General features: G+C 49.4%; 4 protein-coding genes across 4 annotated transcripts; 2 read left to right on the forward strand and 2 right to left on the reverse strand.

Moving 5' to 3' along the window:
- Positions 1–373: 373 nt before the first annotated feature.
- Positions 374–2073, reverse strand: BCR38DRAFT_521834 (secretory lipase-domain-containing protein). Its single transcript, XM_040865205.1, has 2 exons — positions 1329–2073; positions 374–1274 (listed from the first exon to the last, which is right to left on the reverse strand). The coding sequence occupies exons 1-2, from the start codon at positions 1852–1854 to the stop codon at positions 478–480; spliced, it is 1323 nt and encodes a 440-aa protein (XP_040719161.1). The 5' UTR covers positions 1855–2073; the 3' UTR covers positions 374–477.
- A 991-nt stretch (positions 2074–3064) lies between these two features.
- Positions 3065–5053, forward strand: BCR38DRAFT_482345 (uncharacterized protein; the record flags this gene model as incomplete). The annotated part of the gene is made up of 3 exons (XM_040863491.1): positions 3065–3117; positions 3404–4071; positions 4128–5053. The coding sequence occupies 3 exons, from the start codon at positions 3065–3067 to the stop codon at positions 5051–5053; spliced, it is 1647 nt and encodes a 548-aa protein (XP_040719162.1).
- A 370-nt stretch (positions 5054–5423) lies between these two features.
- BCR38DRAFT_140629 (uncharacterized protein) lies at positions 5424–6698 on the forward strand. The gene is made up of 2 exons (XM_040853632.1): positions 5424–5795; positions 6263–6698. Exons 1-2 carry the CDS (start codon positions 5494–5496, stop codon positions 6429–6431), a joined length of 471 nt encoding a protein of 156 aa, XP_040719163.1. The 5' UTR covers positions 5424–5493; the 3' UTR covers positions 6432–6698.
- Positions 6699–12578: 5880 nt separating this feature from the next.
- BCR38DRAFT_508091 (uncharacterized protein) lies at positions 12579–14036 on the reverse strand (the record flags this gene model as incomplete). Its single annotated transcript, XM_040864968.1, has 3 exons — positions 12579–13392; positions 13536–13587; positions 13721–14036. 3 exons carry the CDS (start codon positions 14034–14036, stop codon positions 12579–12581), a joined length of 1182 nt encoding a protein of 393 aa, XP_040719164.1.
- Positions 14037–17360: the final 3324 nt, after the last annotated feature.

Here is a 17360-nt window from a genome sequence, read left to right on the forward strand (position 1 = left end):
TTGATATGAGATCTAACATTAATTTTCTTCAGTCCTACCACTACAAACAGCTTCTAGTTTTATAATTTGTAACATGATATCGAAGAATGAATAAATCCTAAAGATTGGGAAGAAGTAAATTGTTATAGCGTTGTCAACATGGCCTGGAACTGGTTGGCAGACCCCCGATGGTGGCACTCGCTAAAACCCTGAGGACGATCAAGTAAGGTGGCTTGCAACTGAGGTTCTTGTCGGTGTGGATGGTATTTCTATATTCATATCATAGCCGTCAAAGTATTTGATACAAGTAGAGTCGCATATGAATTGCAGTTCATTGAAGTCAAGGAAGCAAGACGAAGACTGATTATATTAAAGCTATGTAATTAATGCTATGGAAGGAAGTATTAGGTGTTCGGACTCTGTCCCCCAACGTGATGAAGACGGAGTGCTGTCTGTGAAGTTCACTTTTGTGACTATGTGTTGGTTGGCCATCTCGTCTCAGCGGCGAAGGGAGGAAATTCCATCTGAAGTCAAGGTAAAGTTGTACGAGGTGTCGGTGATGTTGCACTTTGAGGGTGTAGTGTAGTTCCCGCCCATGACCTCGCCCAAGAACCTCCAAACGCTCCGAAACGCATTAACACCACCTTCACGATGGCCTCCGATGGTATTGCGTTCGAACGTGATCTTGGTCCCGTTATTACAGTGCTGCTCAACGAGGACATCCGTGTTCTTGATGGGCATGGCCTCATCGTGGATTGACTGGTATATGAACATGGGCATCTGAGGGGTGCCAAGGTTGCCCATGGTACAATCGCTGGCGAGGACTTCCTTGGAAATGACGTTTTCCATTCCATCTTCTCCGGTTTTGAAGTAATTAGAAATATTCTTGTTCGCGAAGCGGCGAAGGCTTTCATCGATTGTCATTTCTCTCGCTGAAAGAAACTCGTCCCTCTTCTCACGCTTCAGCAGGGACATGGCGTACTGCTCTACTTTATCAAACTGGTTCATTACGCCGACGATGGCCTGTACAACCGCGCCTGACCAGATCGTGCCAGAGCATGCACGGAAGAAGTCCAGAGCATTGGCCGGCACACCCCCTAGAGCGGCACCACTGAAAATGAGCTCCGGAGCATATTTGAGCTGCAGTTCGGCAGCGAATTCGACTGCCTGGGCTCCACCAGAGTAGCCCAGCATGGCATATCGTAATTTGATCAGAGGCATATGTTCAGCGAAAACTTTGAGATGTGCTCTTATGGAGTCGAGTGTTGCGTGGCCAGCCATCTGTCCGGCAAAGTCTAACTTCGGTTAGTATGCAATACGTGTCGTAGCTGGTGCTGAACTGCACTTACAGGACGCTTTGGGGCCTTCGTAATCCGGTATGTCAACAAGCCATCCATTCCCCAGCGCCTTTACAATGTTATCGCGTACTGCCACGTTGAGACGCTCGCCGGCGAGATATTCGCTCAACGAATAGCTGGGGCTCGCATCAAGACAAGCTGATTCGTACGGAATCAGGTAGCTGAGCAGTGGCAAGACGCCATCTTTGGATATTGCCGGGGATTTTGGGAAGAACACGGTGGTGACCGCCCACTCAGATTGGTTCTGGCTGTTGGTCGTTCGAAACATGAGGTTGTAGACCTTGTGGGCATGTTTCAGAAGTGTGAAGTTGCCGGGAGCCTCTCGGACTCGCAGCAAGGTGCCCGGGGGCTTCGAAACCCAGTGCTTGTCTGGTGGTGTGTACCAGGGGTCCTTCTTTGGGGGAATTGGCTTAGGAAACTGGAGACCCTCGGATACTGGCAGTGGTGACAGTACCGGTGAGGCTGTGCAGGCCTGCAGAAGGGCTGCAGCAAGTGTGAGGAATACAGTCGACAGCATTCTCGATGAAGGAAGGTCAAGTGATGCAATTGAGATGAAAGAGCTGTTGGGCGGTTTAATGTTGGTTGAGAGCTAAATCCAAAATGTGTGAGTAGTAATGATGGTTGAGAAGATGAGAGACTTGGGAGAAGTTGAACTAAAAGTCTTAAAGACTTATCGGGTATTTTTAACGCCATACAATGACATCAAGAATCATGTCGTGGCAAGAGCTACTTACTTCTACCGTTGGGTTTGTCAGAATCCACATGTGCCTTCCATGTTGGGGGGCACTGGACTGATGCCTTTCCTATGATTAGGTCATGTGCCATTTTGAATGGCAACCAGAACCAGAACACATAACCTTCAGAACGACTTCTGGAATGCGAGCACCCAGTGGTAGTGTGTATAGTTTGGGATAAACTGATATCCAGATATAGTAACTGGCATAATCTGATTATTCTATCTGGACCCGCCGTTACACTTTCATCCTTTACAGCCCTACCTTGTAGAAGACCATCGGCGGCGACTACTTAAAGTAACCAAAGCCTATCTAGTAAATTACCAATCGCTCTCGCCTACAAATGGTGGCTGTCATTTTGGTTTGGCCATCCCGCCATTTTAGTAAAGGTTGGGAGACTGCCTCATGGTGATTCTACCTTTACTAGTCGAACATTCCACCTACTTGGGCAGAACGTACTGAGAAAGACAGCCCAGTCCATACTTGAGCTGATAAGGGCAATCCCCGGCTAACAGCCGCCTTCTTTTAGGCCGCTGGTAAGAAAGCGAAGTTGTCAGTGACCAGAGCATGTGATACTGTTGGTCGCGGTGTCCATTCCTGTTATTGGCCCACAGCTCTTGAACTTAGGGGTGCAGTGGACAAGTCGTATCGGCTGGGGGGCCAGTCAATTGCAACTTAAAGAGACGTATAGCACCTACCTTTGGGTACGAATAAAGTATTAGACTAAAGATGCGAAATTTCCAAGCTTCCAAGTGACGTCTGCATGAGCATCAATCAAGAGATGGCAGCTTCCCGTTCGATTTTAAAGACTCCAGTGGTCTCGAAGCATTCAAATGTCGTCATGTGACACCTGTCGGGCAGAATGTTATTGCAACTTGAGGATGGAAAGCACGACTAAGTGCCCTACCAAACTGCACACTTCGCCGATTAGCCAGGCAGTTGACCAACTGAAGAAAAGACCTATATTGGCTTTTCCCAATTTTGTCGGAAGGCATGAGAGGTTGGAGATCCGGTGCAGCTGCACCAGGCGTCTGTGCATTTCGCACGTGAGTGTCGTGTCTGCCTGCTGTTTCCAGCTTGGCAGAGCGCGTCTTGTGGGGCAGTTGGTCGCGCCACGACCTTCCAACTTTAGAGGCGGGCAAGCAAACGCATTTCGCTCCAAGAAACAAAACTGCCTCTAGAGCAAGCGGTTGATTCTTAGAAACAGGACATTAAGGCATCTAGAGATGCTTCAATGAGGCCTAAGACTTAGAACTGTCACAATGCCTGCGTATGTGATCCCAAAACCCAGCGGGCCGAACGGGTATCGAGTACTAACTTGTCGGTAAACAGTCCTGGCGACCAACATGATGTAATCGCCAACCCCTTCCAAGACACAAAAGCGCGCATTTCCGAATTCACAGCCAGCGAAATCGCGACATTACAATCGCGACTCGAGAAGCAACTTGGCCCCGAGTATCTATCAGCCCGCAGTGGTCCCTCAGGCCAGAAGGTGCATTACATCCCGGCGGAAAAATGCATCGCTCTCGCAAATGAGGTATTCGGCTTCAACGGGTGGTCATCTAGCGTCCAGAACATCCAGGTCGACTTTGTGGACGAGAACACGCAGACCGGGAAGATCTCCCTCGGTTTGTCCGTCATTATGCGCATCACTCTACGCGACGGGACGTTTCATGAAGACATCGGGTACGGGCACATCGAAAACTGCAAGGGCAAGGCCGCTGCGTTTGAGAAGGCCAAGAAAGAGGGCACCACGGATGCGCTCAAAAGATCGTTACGGAATTTTGGCAACGTGCTTGGAAATTGCATATACGATAAAGACTACCTGTCTAAGGTGACCAAGATGAAGGTTACCCCGACGAGATTTGACGAGAGGAACTTGCATCGGCACTCGGATTTCGCAAAGGAACCGGAAATGAGGATTGAGTCAAAATCCGAGGCCTTGCCCGAGCCGAAAGGCGAGGTCCAGAAGGCTGGAACAGTTGCGACGATGCCGAATGGTGGGTTCAACTCTGATGACTTTGACTGGGTGGAAGCTGATATTGCGGGCTTGTAGTTTCTTCAGTTGAGTCGCTAGACGATGATTTTGGAGACTTTGACATGGCCGACTTTGGTGTCACGGACGAGGGCCACCCCGATGAAGTGATGTTGCCCGCATCTCATGAGGCAAACTCAAATGACAAGCCTCAAATTGCGCCCAATGACCAAAGTAGACCCTCCTCCAACAGTGTCAACAGTCTGCCAAAACCAATACAACCACCTTCACGAGCGCTCACCAGAAGTGTTTCCAATGGCAACCCTCCGCCCAGGCAACAGCCCTATACACCCCAGCCAGCACAACGAGCGGGCGCACCAATGCAAAACCGGCCGAACGGACAACAACAAGCTAAACCTCCCAACCCTCCTAACGGCAATTCTGGGGTGACAACGCCAGGCCAGGCAAATGGTGAAGCAGCGCCCGCTGTTGGGTTTCTATCAGCTCGGTCTGCAACACTATTACAACAGGACGATATTCCACCTGGGGCTGCACCCATAGTTGTCAATGGATCAAAACTTTTCGACCCACGAGCTGAGAGCCCTTCTATTCGAAAGACGCCAGGCATCGACCACCGAACCTCGAAACCTGTTGGCAGGAATGGTCAGCACGTTCCCCCCGCGAAAAAGGACGAAGAACCAGTGCGCGCGGTCAGCTCCGTTGGTGTTGCCGGGTTCACTGCCGGTAACGGAGCACCTGCCGCGGCTGGAAGACCAAGCACGGGCAATGTAGTGAACCCAGCCCTCAACCAGACCCGACAGATTGGTGCTCCTGGCGGAGCCAGCCCGATGAACAGAGGCCAGTTTCGGCAGCCTTTGAAGCGGCCAACCGCGGGCGGGAATGGGAGTACCCGAACGCCCCTGAACGAGGTCTCTACGAATGGGACAGCCAACGCAGGAGCTGGGGCTGGAGCTGGACCAGATGCGAAGAGACAGAAGATGGGCTAACTCAGGTGATTGAAATGGCTTGAAAAAGCTATGCAGTGCATTAGGGAGCAAAAGGCATGGCGTCTGGCGAATGCTTGCTTATAAGGGACAGCACTGCTCTACTACGTGTAGATTGTTGGAATCATGGACAAGGTATTGGGGGGTTCGGTGGCTTTGTATGGCTTGACAAGTATTGGCTGTGGTATACATATAAATCACTTGGACGGACAGAAATGAGAGCTTTGCTGGGTGCTCATATTTACGATGGCACTTGGTCGGTATGAATTGGGTAAAACAAACCCAATGTTTATTGAGTGATCGGACCATCCTAGCAACACGAGATCTCCAGTTACACAGTTCAATAAATCATTAGTGGTCGGATTCAATAAGGTGAGTCGCTGGCAAAGACCGTCTCACTGCTCAAAACATTGAAAGGACACTCGTGCACAAGGTTAAGCAGCATGAATATTAAAGGCTTTGCCATTGCTAATGTTGCTAATGTCAACTATCCGGGTATATATAATTGCACCTACCATTCAATGCCCGGATGCACACATGCGGTGCTGTTGAAACAGACGGATCAAAGCAATACTCCCAATCCCAGCGGCAATGAAAGGGGGCCGTTGTATCCACTCTGTTTCTGCTCTCTGGACTTTGGCACAAAAATTCCTTCAATGAACGCCTCAAGACTCCGTTGCACCATGACTACCAATCCCCAAGACCTTCCCGACGGGACTTTCTCCTTGTTCCCTCAATGCCCGATGCGACAATCGTCTTTCGTCATAATAGTGGTGGCGGTGTGGTGGTGTGGTTCGACTCCAACATTTCGATCGGCAGGTTCCAACGTGCCCAACACAGTGCCAGGCAGTTGCTCCACCAAGAGACAAACACGTCGTAGGCGCCATGCGCGCCTGTCTGTATGAGCGAGTGTGGTGGGTGGTAAGTGTAGCATGGCGTGCTAGTAGCCCGGGATCGCGCGTTTCTGATTCGGTATCCCCTATTTGGGGTTGTTTTGGGGGTGTCGTCCCCTTGGAACTGTGCTGCGCTCTCCACAAACGATGCCATTCACGTCACGTCATCTAGCGACCACTGCCCCATTTCCAACTGGAACTAGACGACGATCGCGACATGGGCGAGCTGCTCAAGGTATCGCTGCGGTCGCTGTCCATGGAGCGCTTCTCGGGGGAGGGGCTGCGACGCGTGTTGTACGTGGGGATTGCAGATGCCGAGGCTTCGGAGCTTTGGGGGCCGTTGCGCGATTGTTGCCATGAGGTGTAGATTTGCTTGCACAGATGTGCCGACATGGTGTAAGTGGGAGACATATTTTGGTTGGTTGGAGGGGTCGCGATTGGTGGGGTTGAGAGGAGACTTGGAGTCGGCTGAGAGACGCGGCGGATAGGGGTCGGGGTTGCGAAAGAGTATTTGTTGATGTGTTCGTAGAAGAATAGACAGATCCGAGATCACGAGTGTGTTTTGCCTTGATAGAAGAAGGATAGGAGAGAGAAATGGTGTTGCTGGAGTTCGAGGACAATGGGCAAGCAAAGAGCTGGGCAGGGGAAGGCGGGAAACACAGCAGTTTTAACTCGAGTCGTTGATCAATTCCCAACTAAATTTGTATGTACGCAAGTACGTACCTACTAATCAAAGAGATCAACAAAGAGACGGTGTCAGCCCTGTGACCGTGCCTGAACCGACTCCTGAATTAAGACATCTGACGGAACGTTAAAAAACGAGCCTAGGAACGCCTGGTAACCGCCTGGAAAAACATGCTTGCATGGCCTCATGGCCCCAATTGTTGCGAATAGCCCCAGTACAAGCCCAGGCAGCACCAGGCAGCCCACGTCGGCTTTCCCCGCCCTGACTCGCACCCTCCCTTCAGTCCGTCCCAGCTTCACCCGACACGTATCTGCGATTCGAAGCCAATCAGGGAAGTTTAGGCGTCTTTTATCGAATCAAAAGCACAGGCAATAAGCTTACGCGTGCCCAATCTCTGTTCACAGGCTTGCGCTACCCTGTAACCAAACCAAATGGGAAGCCTGAATGTTCCGTCATCGTATGATCTGCTGAGCTGACTTTGTCCATAGCAGCCCATAGCAGCCCATAGCTGAACGCGCCGCCAAGGCTGGTGATATGGGGATGGCCTCATGGTCGCAGCATGGCACCACTGCGGCACCGCGGCACGTCTCGGTTAGTGGGGTCCCGACGCCCAAAAATCAACGTTATGAAGGCCTAGAATTACGTGATGGGACCCAGAAAAATGGGCGTGAGTAAGTAGTTATGCCACCAAGGTTGTTCCTGCAGCTCTGTAGGGGTTCATGCTGCTGCTGAGTGGTGCGATTTTCACATGGAAATATGCGACACCAAAAGTCGCGATCCATTTCTGTTCGCGTTCACGGCTGGCATATTGTCCGGCATGGATCTAATTACACAGATGGTGCGTGGCCATCTCGCTGAAATCTCAAAATACAACCGTTGATCGACTCTTCAGCCGAAGCGGGGTTTTACGGTCCGAATCTCGCTTGGGAAGCTCACGGAGCTTCGGTGACTTCTTCAAAGTAGTGGGTGGAGTCCCTGCGGTTTCCTACGGAGGCACAATATTTCCCCGTCGCAAATTCGGTCTCGATCTCCCACAATGTCATGTGCCACAACAGATGTCACTCGACAGCCCACGCGAGTCATCAACTTATCAGCTCTTATTAACCTGCTCACCGCGGCATATGAGATCAACAGCCATGGGCGAGCGCGGCAAATGCGGCCTAGCTCCCTGGGAACTCCCGCCCAATCTCGTCATCGTCACGATACTCCCGGTCCAGGATCTCTTTATACTCCGCCAAGAGTGTCATGTCCTGCACATGCTCCTTGATCTTTGTGTCGATTCCCCCTCTGCATGGGGTCTTCCAGGGATATGCCCAGGACTGATTTTGTTATCAATCGCATCTCGGACAGCGCCGAAGAGGTCGGCCAACCATGAATGAGAATCAACCACGGTGGAGCTCCGCGCACTTGGCAACCAGTTTTTACTGCTCCACGACAAGGCTTGGCGAAGTTGTAGTGTAGTTGGACCTTCTGGATCGAGTCCGCAGACAGCTTGCATGACTTAAAACTGGTTGTCATGTTTCCAATGTCGATGACACTTGGATCTTGGACAGGGGCGGTTACACAACCAACAAATCTTGGCATGCGTGATTGTGCCAAGGGTCTCATCACGGTTGCAATAGGTAAGCTGTTGCTAGTTCCTATAGATTCGGGCATCACTGGTGTCTTGTGGTAAGTAGATTGTGATATTGCCGTCTACCTTGTCAGTGGCTCGACCGAAGTCAATGGCTTTGAGTATCGGGACCAGCACTTACTCATCTATATCCAACTCACAATATGACTGTAGTTTCTATTATCGGACCGCCCCGCCAATAGGCGAGTGGACCCGCTATAGCAGAATGTGGTCATATTAGCTGTTAAGTATGAGATCTGATATCCAACAGCATTATCATTCGGTACGTCGGGTATGGCCAATCCACCTGATCTCCCCGTAGGCGAGCCTCTAATGTGGGGCTCTTAGTAGTCTCCCCGTAGGGCTCATCAGGTGGATTGGCCGTACCTATGATCATTCTGTCTGATCACTATGAACGTATTTTCAGCCTAGCTATACTGTGCCAGTAGGGACACCTAGTCCCATGTGAGCATAAGACTCACGAGAAGGGAATATCATCCATAGAGCACGATTAGCCACTGGAGGCCCGCCTCGTCCTGTTTCTTCTTTTCTCTGTCAAGAAATTGACCTAGGGTCGAATTCGGCAAAATTTCAGTAACCAGCGCCGTGCCATCTATCCGCGGAGCATTCGCCGGGACACAGTCGAGCTTCCTCATATTTCTGCTCTCCAATATAAGCTGAGCACTATCCATGGCTCCGTACATTTTCTTAGCTGCCCATCAGCATTATCCGCACACAACGACAGAAGTAGGCTCGCAACCTTACCTTCGTGATTCGCATCTCGTTGTCGAGATACTCCAAGTACAGGAATACACGTATAGCTTATTTAAGCACGGATTTCCTTACCATTCGCCCATTAGCATCAACTTCGCGGAGCAGGTATGGCTTACCACTCGCGCCGGTTTCAAGTGGTCTTTCGGATTGGAAGCCTCGGGAATCATTCTCGGAGTAGCCTCTCCGTGACTTCCTTGTCTGGGCCCTTTCAGGTTATCTCCTTTGCATTGCGTCAAATCATGTTCTCTACAATGACCACACTATCAACCTGAAGTTGTGCGGATTGTCGAAGGCTGGTCGTGGTAGATTGGATCCCAGTTTTAGTAGAACAAAGAGAGTCTTGTGTGTTTTTGCCACGTTTTCAGCACATGTAGTGATTGGCATTGCGGCTTTATGGCTTCATTGTTGATGCCGGGTATAGACAGCCGGACCCTATATTTGTGACTTGGAAAACGAACATGGCGCCAATAGCGGCAGGGAGTTTTCTCTTCATCCTTTACCACCAGGCAATATTAGGTACAAGTCAGTGGGCAGTCTAGTAAAATTGTGATCAAGGGGATAGCAGGCCTTGCTAGATGTCTGATGTTCTAGGGGCAGGCATGCTCATATGTAGAGGATGGACAGTACTGAAGCAGAACACTTGGAATAACGCAGGTTATGAGGCCATATGTCAGGGTACGGCAGCTCAGAGTGACCAATCGATCGATATCGATCATGATTCTTCACCGATACCGATACCGGTCCGGTATCGATCAACATCATATTCATCCGATCGGTACCGGTACAGATTACTAAGCAACCGGTATCGATCGGTATCGATCACATATAACCGGTCCGGTCAGATCGAACGATCGATACCGGTGGCGCAAACTGCCACCGGTATCGATATCGGAATATCGGACCGGTCCGGACCGGTATCCGATCGATTGGTTACTCTGGTACGGCTAGGCCGAAGGCAATAGTACAGAGTGATGGGGAGTAACGGGCGTCCCTCCTACGTAGCACCAGGTGGTCACTGGCGGTCTCAGGTAGGGGTGCCCACGATGATGCATTGATCTCTACTCCTTCCCCATGCTACTTCGAGATGGTCCTTATATAGATAGCTAGGCTGCCGCTTGGATCCGGCGTAGCCGCAGGTTTGGCGATGCCGGGAATCCTGACTCTCGGCATCCCGAAACTTCACATAGATTGTAATCATGACTCGGGAGGCTTTTGTCCGAAACACCCCACCGGCACCCCACCGGTGTCCTGCGTTCAGTGTCTCTGACACCATAGGCAGTAGGTGTGAGCAAATGTGGTCTCAGGCCTAGAGGGTTACAAAGCACCCAGGCACAAACTAGTGTATTCAGAGACTTCCCAGGGGCCGATTGGCAGTTTTTCCGAAGCACCTTTGTAGTATCAACACAGCCCTCAATACTCGGAATTGACAGTAGGCATGAAATTCAAGAATTCACAAAGCCTAGCTAAGATAGTTTTATTTTACTTGATCTAGTCTATTCACACATCTATGTCAATTTTTATCTGTATAGTTGCGAGTCCAGGCCTATTTGTCATAATTCCTGTGCTTTGGCGTGTCCAGTATCTGGAGACATGAAGTCGAGTTTCGACGCCACCCAATTCATGAGATTAGCCTGCGTGCCAAAGACAGGAAATCCTTCCTCTTGGGCGATTCCCAGACTCCATGGGTTCGAAGCCTGCCCAGTGCTTCCGAAACGGTGCGAGGCACTTGGATTCGTTCCAGCGGGCGTCTTCGAAGTCCATAACTGGATGTCACCTTTCATGGCGGTGATTCATGTTTTTTGGAGGTGCGGTCGAACTCAGCTGATAGCTCACAGTAAAAAGCGCGCTGGGTGGGAGAGCGGTTGATTTGTCGCTGTCGCCGTCGCCATCGCCGATGAGGCCGGCGTGGCGGAGGGCTTTGGCAGTTAGTAGCCAGGTTGTTTGTACCTGAATGTACGTATGTACCTCGGGCGAGATAGCCTTCCTCACCAAAAGCAAGGGTGATCAGCGAAGGCGGCTGCTGGGCTCTGAGGACCGTTTGAAAGATGCGTTACGTGTCCCGTTAACATTCTGGATGGAAGTCTTGGATGTTCTGCATATACAGCCATTGTTCCCGCCCATGCGCGGTGGGAGTGCGTTCAGAGTCGCCTGGATCTGTTTCAGGGAGCCTTCCATGAGGATCTCGAGGACGAGCCGGGCTCAGAGGATGTCGCTGCGGGACTTCCTGGCCAGAGCCGTGCAGAGCGAGTATTTTTCTCGTCGAGAGGCCCGGGCTGATTGCCTCGAGATGATCGGCACAGTGCTGAGCGATGGCCTTCTCAGACTAAAAGCGGATGCGCAGTCGATATATGCCGGCAAAGTCGGCTTCAAACGGCCGCAGCTCGTGGCTGCTTACGAGAGTGGAACATATTTCTGCACCACTTTCGCCCCGGAGACAAGTACGGTCCCGCTGCTGCCTAAGTTGCAGGATGTGAGGCGGGGGACGAGCGTTTGGAATGGCAGGTCACGGTTCAGCTTGGTCTATAGTCGAGTTTTTTTTTTTTTTTTTTGGTCTCTGGGGATGTTGTTTGGGTTTCGCTAGATGAGTGCTAGGGGAGCAAGCTAGAACAATCAACGAATGAGTATGAAGAGGAGCTGAGCAACTTGATAAATTGTATAGCATAAATTTGCATGGTGTTCCCGTTTTCTTTTCGTAACGCGAGCACGGGCATGGTTTCAAATTCAGCTGGACTATCATGGTGTAATACAACATAATCATTACCAACGACGTCCAGGCGTTGTGCTGTTATCAAGGAGAATTACGTGGGTGTATTGCGGTAATTTATGTCAGGCTTCACGAAGATGGCTGTATATGGGTCTCTGATAGTTGCACTTATCTAGTGTCCCGGGTTATAAACCCAACTGCAAGTACGTAAATGTATGTAACTGGCTGTGGTACCTTTATATTCGCGTTGTGCAGTTGTACAAGCGCAGTAAAACTCTGAAAGTAGCTGTGGAACAATGCCACCAATCCGGAGCTCTGTTGCCCAAAGGCCGCTTCTAGTGTGAAATCAAAACCTGTTCACGCAATGAGATCCGACTCAATAATCGGACTTCCCTTTTCACTTGGTCTTCTAAAGGAACTATGACTGCAGCGTGGCTCATGAACCACATATGACAGTGTTATCGCGCATAGGACTCAACTCATTACCCGCAGAGCTGACACTCAACGTGGCGTCCTTAGCGCCTCCTGTTCTTGCCAGTTTATGCGTCACCTCCAAATACATGAAAGCACCAATCATTCGTCTTCTTTGGACCTATATAGAATTCCACTAAGAAGAATACCATAGCCAGCCATCCTCTTGAATGCTTGTGAGGGGGAGGGGGTCAAGTGTCAGGCGAGATTCGGGCAGTGGTGTTTCTATGATTATCATGACGGCTTGACTGAATCCTGGGTTTATTGGCATGATGATGGCAGAGATTACAGCAGCGGTAATGAACGGAACTTTAACGATTTGGTTTGGAATAGATGAATGGGAAGCCATCTCATTTCTTCCTGCAGCTGTTACTAGCTTCCAAATGTAATCAATATTCATCGATCTCCTGCAATCCCTCCATGTAATGATCGCCATCTTCACTAAATGACTGCTCAGAGTCTTCATACCTGGGTGTAGTGAAGATGTCATCGATATCTACAAACCATCCTAGCTCCCTCACAACAGACGTGAGATTCTCAAACGCAACACTTTCCTTGGCCGAAGTCACAAGTGATGTGAGATCATGAAACCACTGTCCCCCGTCGCAATCCACGATACTCTTCTTTTCATCACCTCGAAGCAATAATAACACTGTCTTGAGATCGTCTCCCAGCCGATACTGACACTTTGCCCACACACGAGACGCAACCGCACTCTTCTCCTTTGACCAAAAGACATCACTCGCAATCACGAATATGCTATTCGCAGCGCTGAACTTCGTCTCGTAAGTACTTGCAATCCGCACCTGGCCCAGAATAATCTCGAGTGACTCCTCAATGGACCTTCCCAAATCTGATGCCGCCAAGAGTTCCTCATTAAAGCTGGGAAAATCCGCTTTCAACTCTTTCCTGATCCTGGTAGCGTGGTGGTCGAAATTCAATGAGACGAGACGGTCAAGCGCGTCTGGGAATTCCACTGTCTCGCGCACACTCTCGGCTACCAGCGCGTCCCGCTCACTTGCCGCTTTCAGAAGAATGCGTAGGGTGCCGGGATTGAGGCCGTCGACCCAAGCTACGATGTCATGCTTGGATGGTTCGAGTGATTGCTCACGAGAGGGATTAAGGGAGCGGCGATGTTTTTGAGGAGTCGGTGCCATCTGAGAGATGAGAGTGTTGTGGACTGCTTGTGGATTGATCGTGAGACTGTACTACTTAGTGTCAATAACGGGAAACAAACAAGAAAGTGTAATCTAATAGAAACTTGATGGGGGAGATGCCTGAAGCCTGCTCGAGGAAAAGCGATATGGTAAACAAAGTAGGCTTTGAGACCGAAAGTCTAAGCTTACGCCACGACAGGGGTGTATACGGGCGTCTTGTAGTATAGGGTTCTCGCAAACTCTGCAAGACACTACTATTATTCGTAGTTTGGTATTTCACAGTAGAAGACTTGGTCGTTTGCACCAGTTCTGATAACGAAACGGCGTAGCTCCATTGGACCAGCAATATTAAGTAGCGCTGTGAATGGGCATACGGAACTTTATTGAACCGCCAATGACGCATTCGCTCGTTCCTGAATACTCTGGTTTCCCGATGGTAATGAATCGTTGCTGTTGTTGCAAGGTTGATCGTGCTTGCGGGACACCACTTTGGCCAAAATCTGTCATACCATGTTCAGGCTTTGGCAGGCGTGCAGGCCTGCATATGTTATCTAATCCTCCGTATTGTTCTGGCGTATCATCTGACACTTGCTTGCATACCCAGCAACGTACGGTGCTGATTGACTTTCCAAAGAAAACCTGTATCAAACCCACTGCAACCAAGCATGCCACTGACCGGGACAAATGCATCACTTCTGCCTAATGTCGGAGATCAAGGCCAAGGACATAATGACCGTGCCTCCTGAGCGCTGGGTAGAGAAATCAGAAGTGAAGGACTGGGATAAATTGGTATGTGGCTCATGTCAACATGATGTGTATCTTTGTAGGCTGACTAGTACGACCATGGAAATGTTCGGGTTTCAGTACCTGTGTATTAGAAAGTGGCACCCAAATGCAACCCGCGGCCTTGAAATAACGGCGAAATATGATACAATTTCGACCGCAAGTGAGCTCCACCGATACACGCAATGGAGGCGGAGATACGGGTGTAAATCAATGATTACTTTGCATATCCTAGAGAACCTCTGTGCTCTGTCAGTAGGACAATAACGTATTTCACCCCCATTCCGACACGCCTGTAAACCCCAACAATAACCACACCGCTATTTACATTATCCTTTTATTTCTCAACCACTTTTGCTTCAATTGACTTTATTCCAAGTATTCGATCTGATCTGCTATCAATGCCTTCATATACGGAAGAAGACCTCGCTGCCGCCGTTCTAGATGTCGCAAATGGTAAATCTGTGCGACGCGCTGGCCTGGATTGGGGTATACCAAGGACTACACTTATCGACAGACTTCAAGGCGCTGAATCAAATCGCAAGGCCTCTGCTAGCCAGCAGAGGCTATCTTCAGTGCAAGAAAAACACTTAGAAGACTGGGTTTTGGTCCAGGAAGCCCTTGGACTAGCCCCAACGCACGCGCAGCGCGTCCTAGCCCTCAAAGGTGATCACCAACCACTGGGCGAGAATTGGCTGGAAGCCTTTCTAAAGCGTCACCCAGCACTAAAGACTAAAAAGAAACGCCGTATCGACTCTCAGCGTATCAATGGCGCGTCTACCGAGGTAATCCAAGCCTGATTTGCTTCAAAATTACGTATTCCTGCAATTCAAGCGATTAAGCCGCAATGCAGGTATAATATGGATGAGCATGGCCTTATGGAGGGTCAAGGGGGCTCTGGGCTAGTTGTCGGGAGCGCTACCTTACGCGCAATACACCAGAAACAGCCTGGTTCGAGGGCGTGGACGTCAATTTTGGAATGTGTGGATGCCCTCGGCAATACCTTACCCCCCCTGGTTATTTTCAAGGGCAAGGACGTCCAAGAGCAGTGGTTCCCTGATAGAAATCTTCAGGACTTCAAGGACTGGCGCTTCAAGGCATCCCCCAAGGGCTGGACAGACGATACGATAGCTATCAAATGGCTTGAAGACGTTTTTATACCCCTTACGCTTCCTCAGGACCCTTCAGACACTCGTTTACTTATTTTGGATGGTCACGGTAGTCACACAACTGATACTTTTATGTCTCTTTGCTATCAAAACAACATATACTTATTATTTTTACCCCCACACTCATCTCATGTCCTTCAGCCCCTCGATGTTGGGGTGTTCTCAGCTATGAAAACGGCATATCGCAAGGGGGTCGGGTTTTTAACCCTATTAACTGATTCAGCACCTATTGGCAAGCGGAATTTTATGCGCTGTTACGCCAGAGCACGCCAGAGGGCCCTAATGGCTCAAAATATCAAGTCTGGTTGGCGTACAAGTGGTCTATGGCCCCTAAATGTCGCTAGGCCCCTTACTAGCCCTCTTCTGCTTGAAAATAGCAACCGCACACGTCACCAAGGTCCAGACATTCTTATTACAACCCAGCAAGTCCAGAAAACGCTCCAGGCGCCTTCAGAGGGCAATGTTGTATGGTCAACGCCAAAGAAGAGCGTAGATACAGAGCGCCAGTTTAGGGAGTTCAATCGACTCCAACAAACTAACATGACTACACAACGCCAGCTATTTAGAAAGATGAAAAAAGGGTTTGATGAGAAGGATTATCTATTAGTAAGCGCAGAATTACAAATTGAGGGCTTGAAACAGCGATTGGAGCTTATGAAGCCACGGAAAAAAAAAGAAGGTGCAAGTAAGTCCAAACGCGAAATTCGCAAGGATTGAGGACATACGGCGGATGAGGGAAGTATCTAATGAAGCTCTTGTTGATGATTCGGGTTCAGAAATATCTAATGTATCTACTGTCGAAAGCGATTGTATAGTTGTTCAGAATTGAATCTGTGGTGGTTGTTTGAAATTGCAGTGTTATTCGTGGTGTTTTGTTTTATAGGGTGTCGGAATGGGGGTGAAATACGTTACGAAGGCACTCTGTTTAATTAGGAGATATAATCATCAAGATAAACAGTATATAGGAGTATAAATCTCTACTAATACAGAATATCTATCATCATAGAAGTACGACTTTATTAAGGTAAAGACTCAAACATACAACTTCAATAGCGTCGTAAATCTGCTATGCGAGAATCGCGTGAGCCTGTCTCACTCAAGCTTCCATATACTACAACTGATTTTATGAGCCAGTTTTATTGGAATAAAGGCCATCAACGTGCCTCTCCACCCCAATATCTATACAGATTCTGCAACTTTTACTTGCAATACCACAAGGGCAACCTAATTCTAATACCCTTTCATAACATGCAAAAGTTTCACCTTCCAACCGACATCCTAATCCTACAATGAAGACACAAGAAACGACGGCAGGACCTCGAATTGCACATCAATTCACTAACTTGGAAAAAATGAGACGCAAGTACTTCTCGACTATGTCACTCATGGTGAACTCTTCTGTCTAACCTAGATGCCCCTTCAGAATAGCTGGCGTTACGGGAACATACCTCCAAGAGCGTTATTTTCTTCAGTACGACGAAATCGAGCGGTGAAGAGAACACAGTATTGTATTGTGCTGCAATTGACTGTTGAAGCGGTCTCGAATCCCGAATATTGCTCTATATACCATCCATGAGCTGACGTGAATCAATTTTGCCAGAGGCGGTCGAGTATCTGTACCACCATAGCCCGCCAAGCACGAGCCCGACTACCAAACCACGTCCAAAGCTACCTTATGAAGCCTTCAATGTCCGGAATAGAAGTAATCGCCATCGCTGTTCGCCTTGGATATGTGAACTTCATCGGTGCTCAGCTCAAGAGAGGAGCTTTATGATTGATATAATCGCGCGAAAGTAGTACCTAATGGCCTGTCTTCTCATTGTGAAAGGAATTGGCATCAATAGAGCCGATTTGACTGGATAGACAGCGCTGCACCTTGCCGTGCAGAACGACGATGCAACTGGTATAGCGATTTCTTCAAGCTTCATTGACACGAGTATCAGGGGCATCACCGGGAGAAAGCACCGCGTTGAGCCTTACTATTCAGTTCAGGAAGCAGAATGCATCCGCTGCCTTGCATCTTGCTTGATTGTAAGAATAGATGGATTTTGGGCGGTGGAGT

Source organism: Pseudomassariella vexata (genome assembly GCF_002105095.1).
Source record: "Pseudomassariella vexata strain CBS 129021 chromosome Unknown BCR38scaffold_3, whole genome shotgun sequence".
In the NCBI taxonomy this organism is placed as follows: Eukaryota; Fungi; Ascomycota; class Sordariomycetes; order Amphisphaeriales; family Pseudomassariaceae; genus Pseudomassariella; species Pseudomassariella vexata.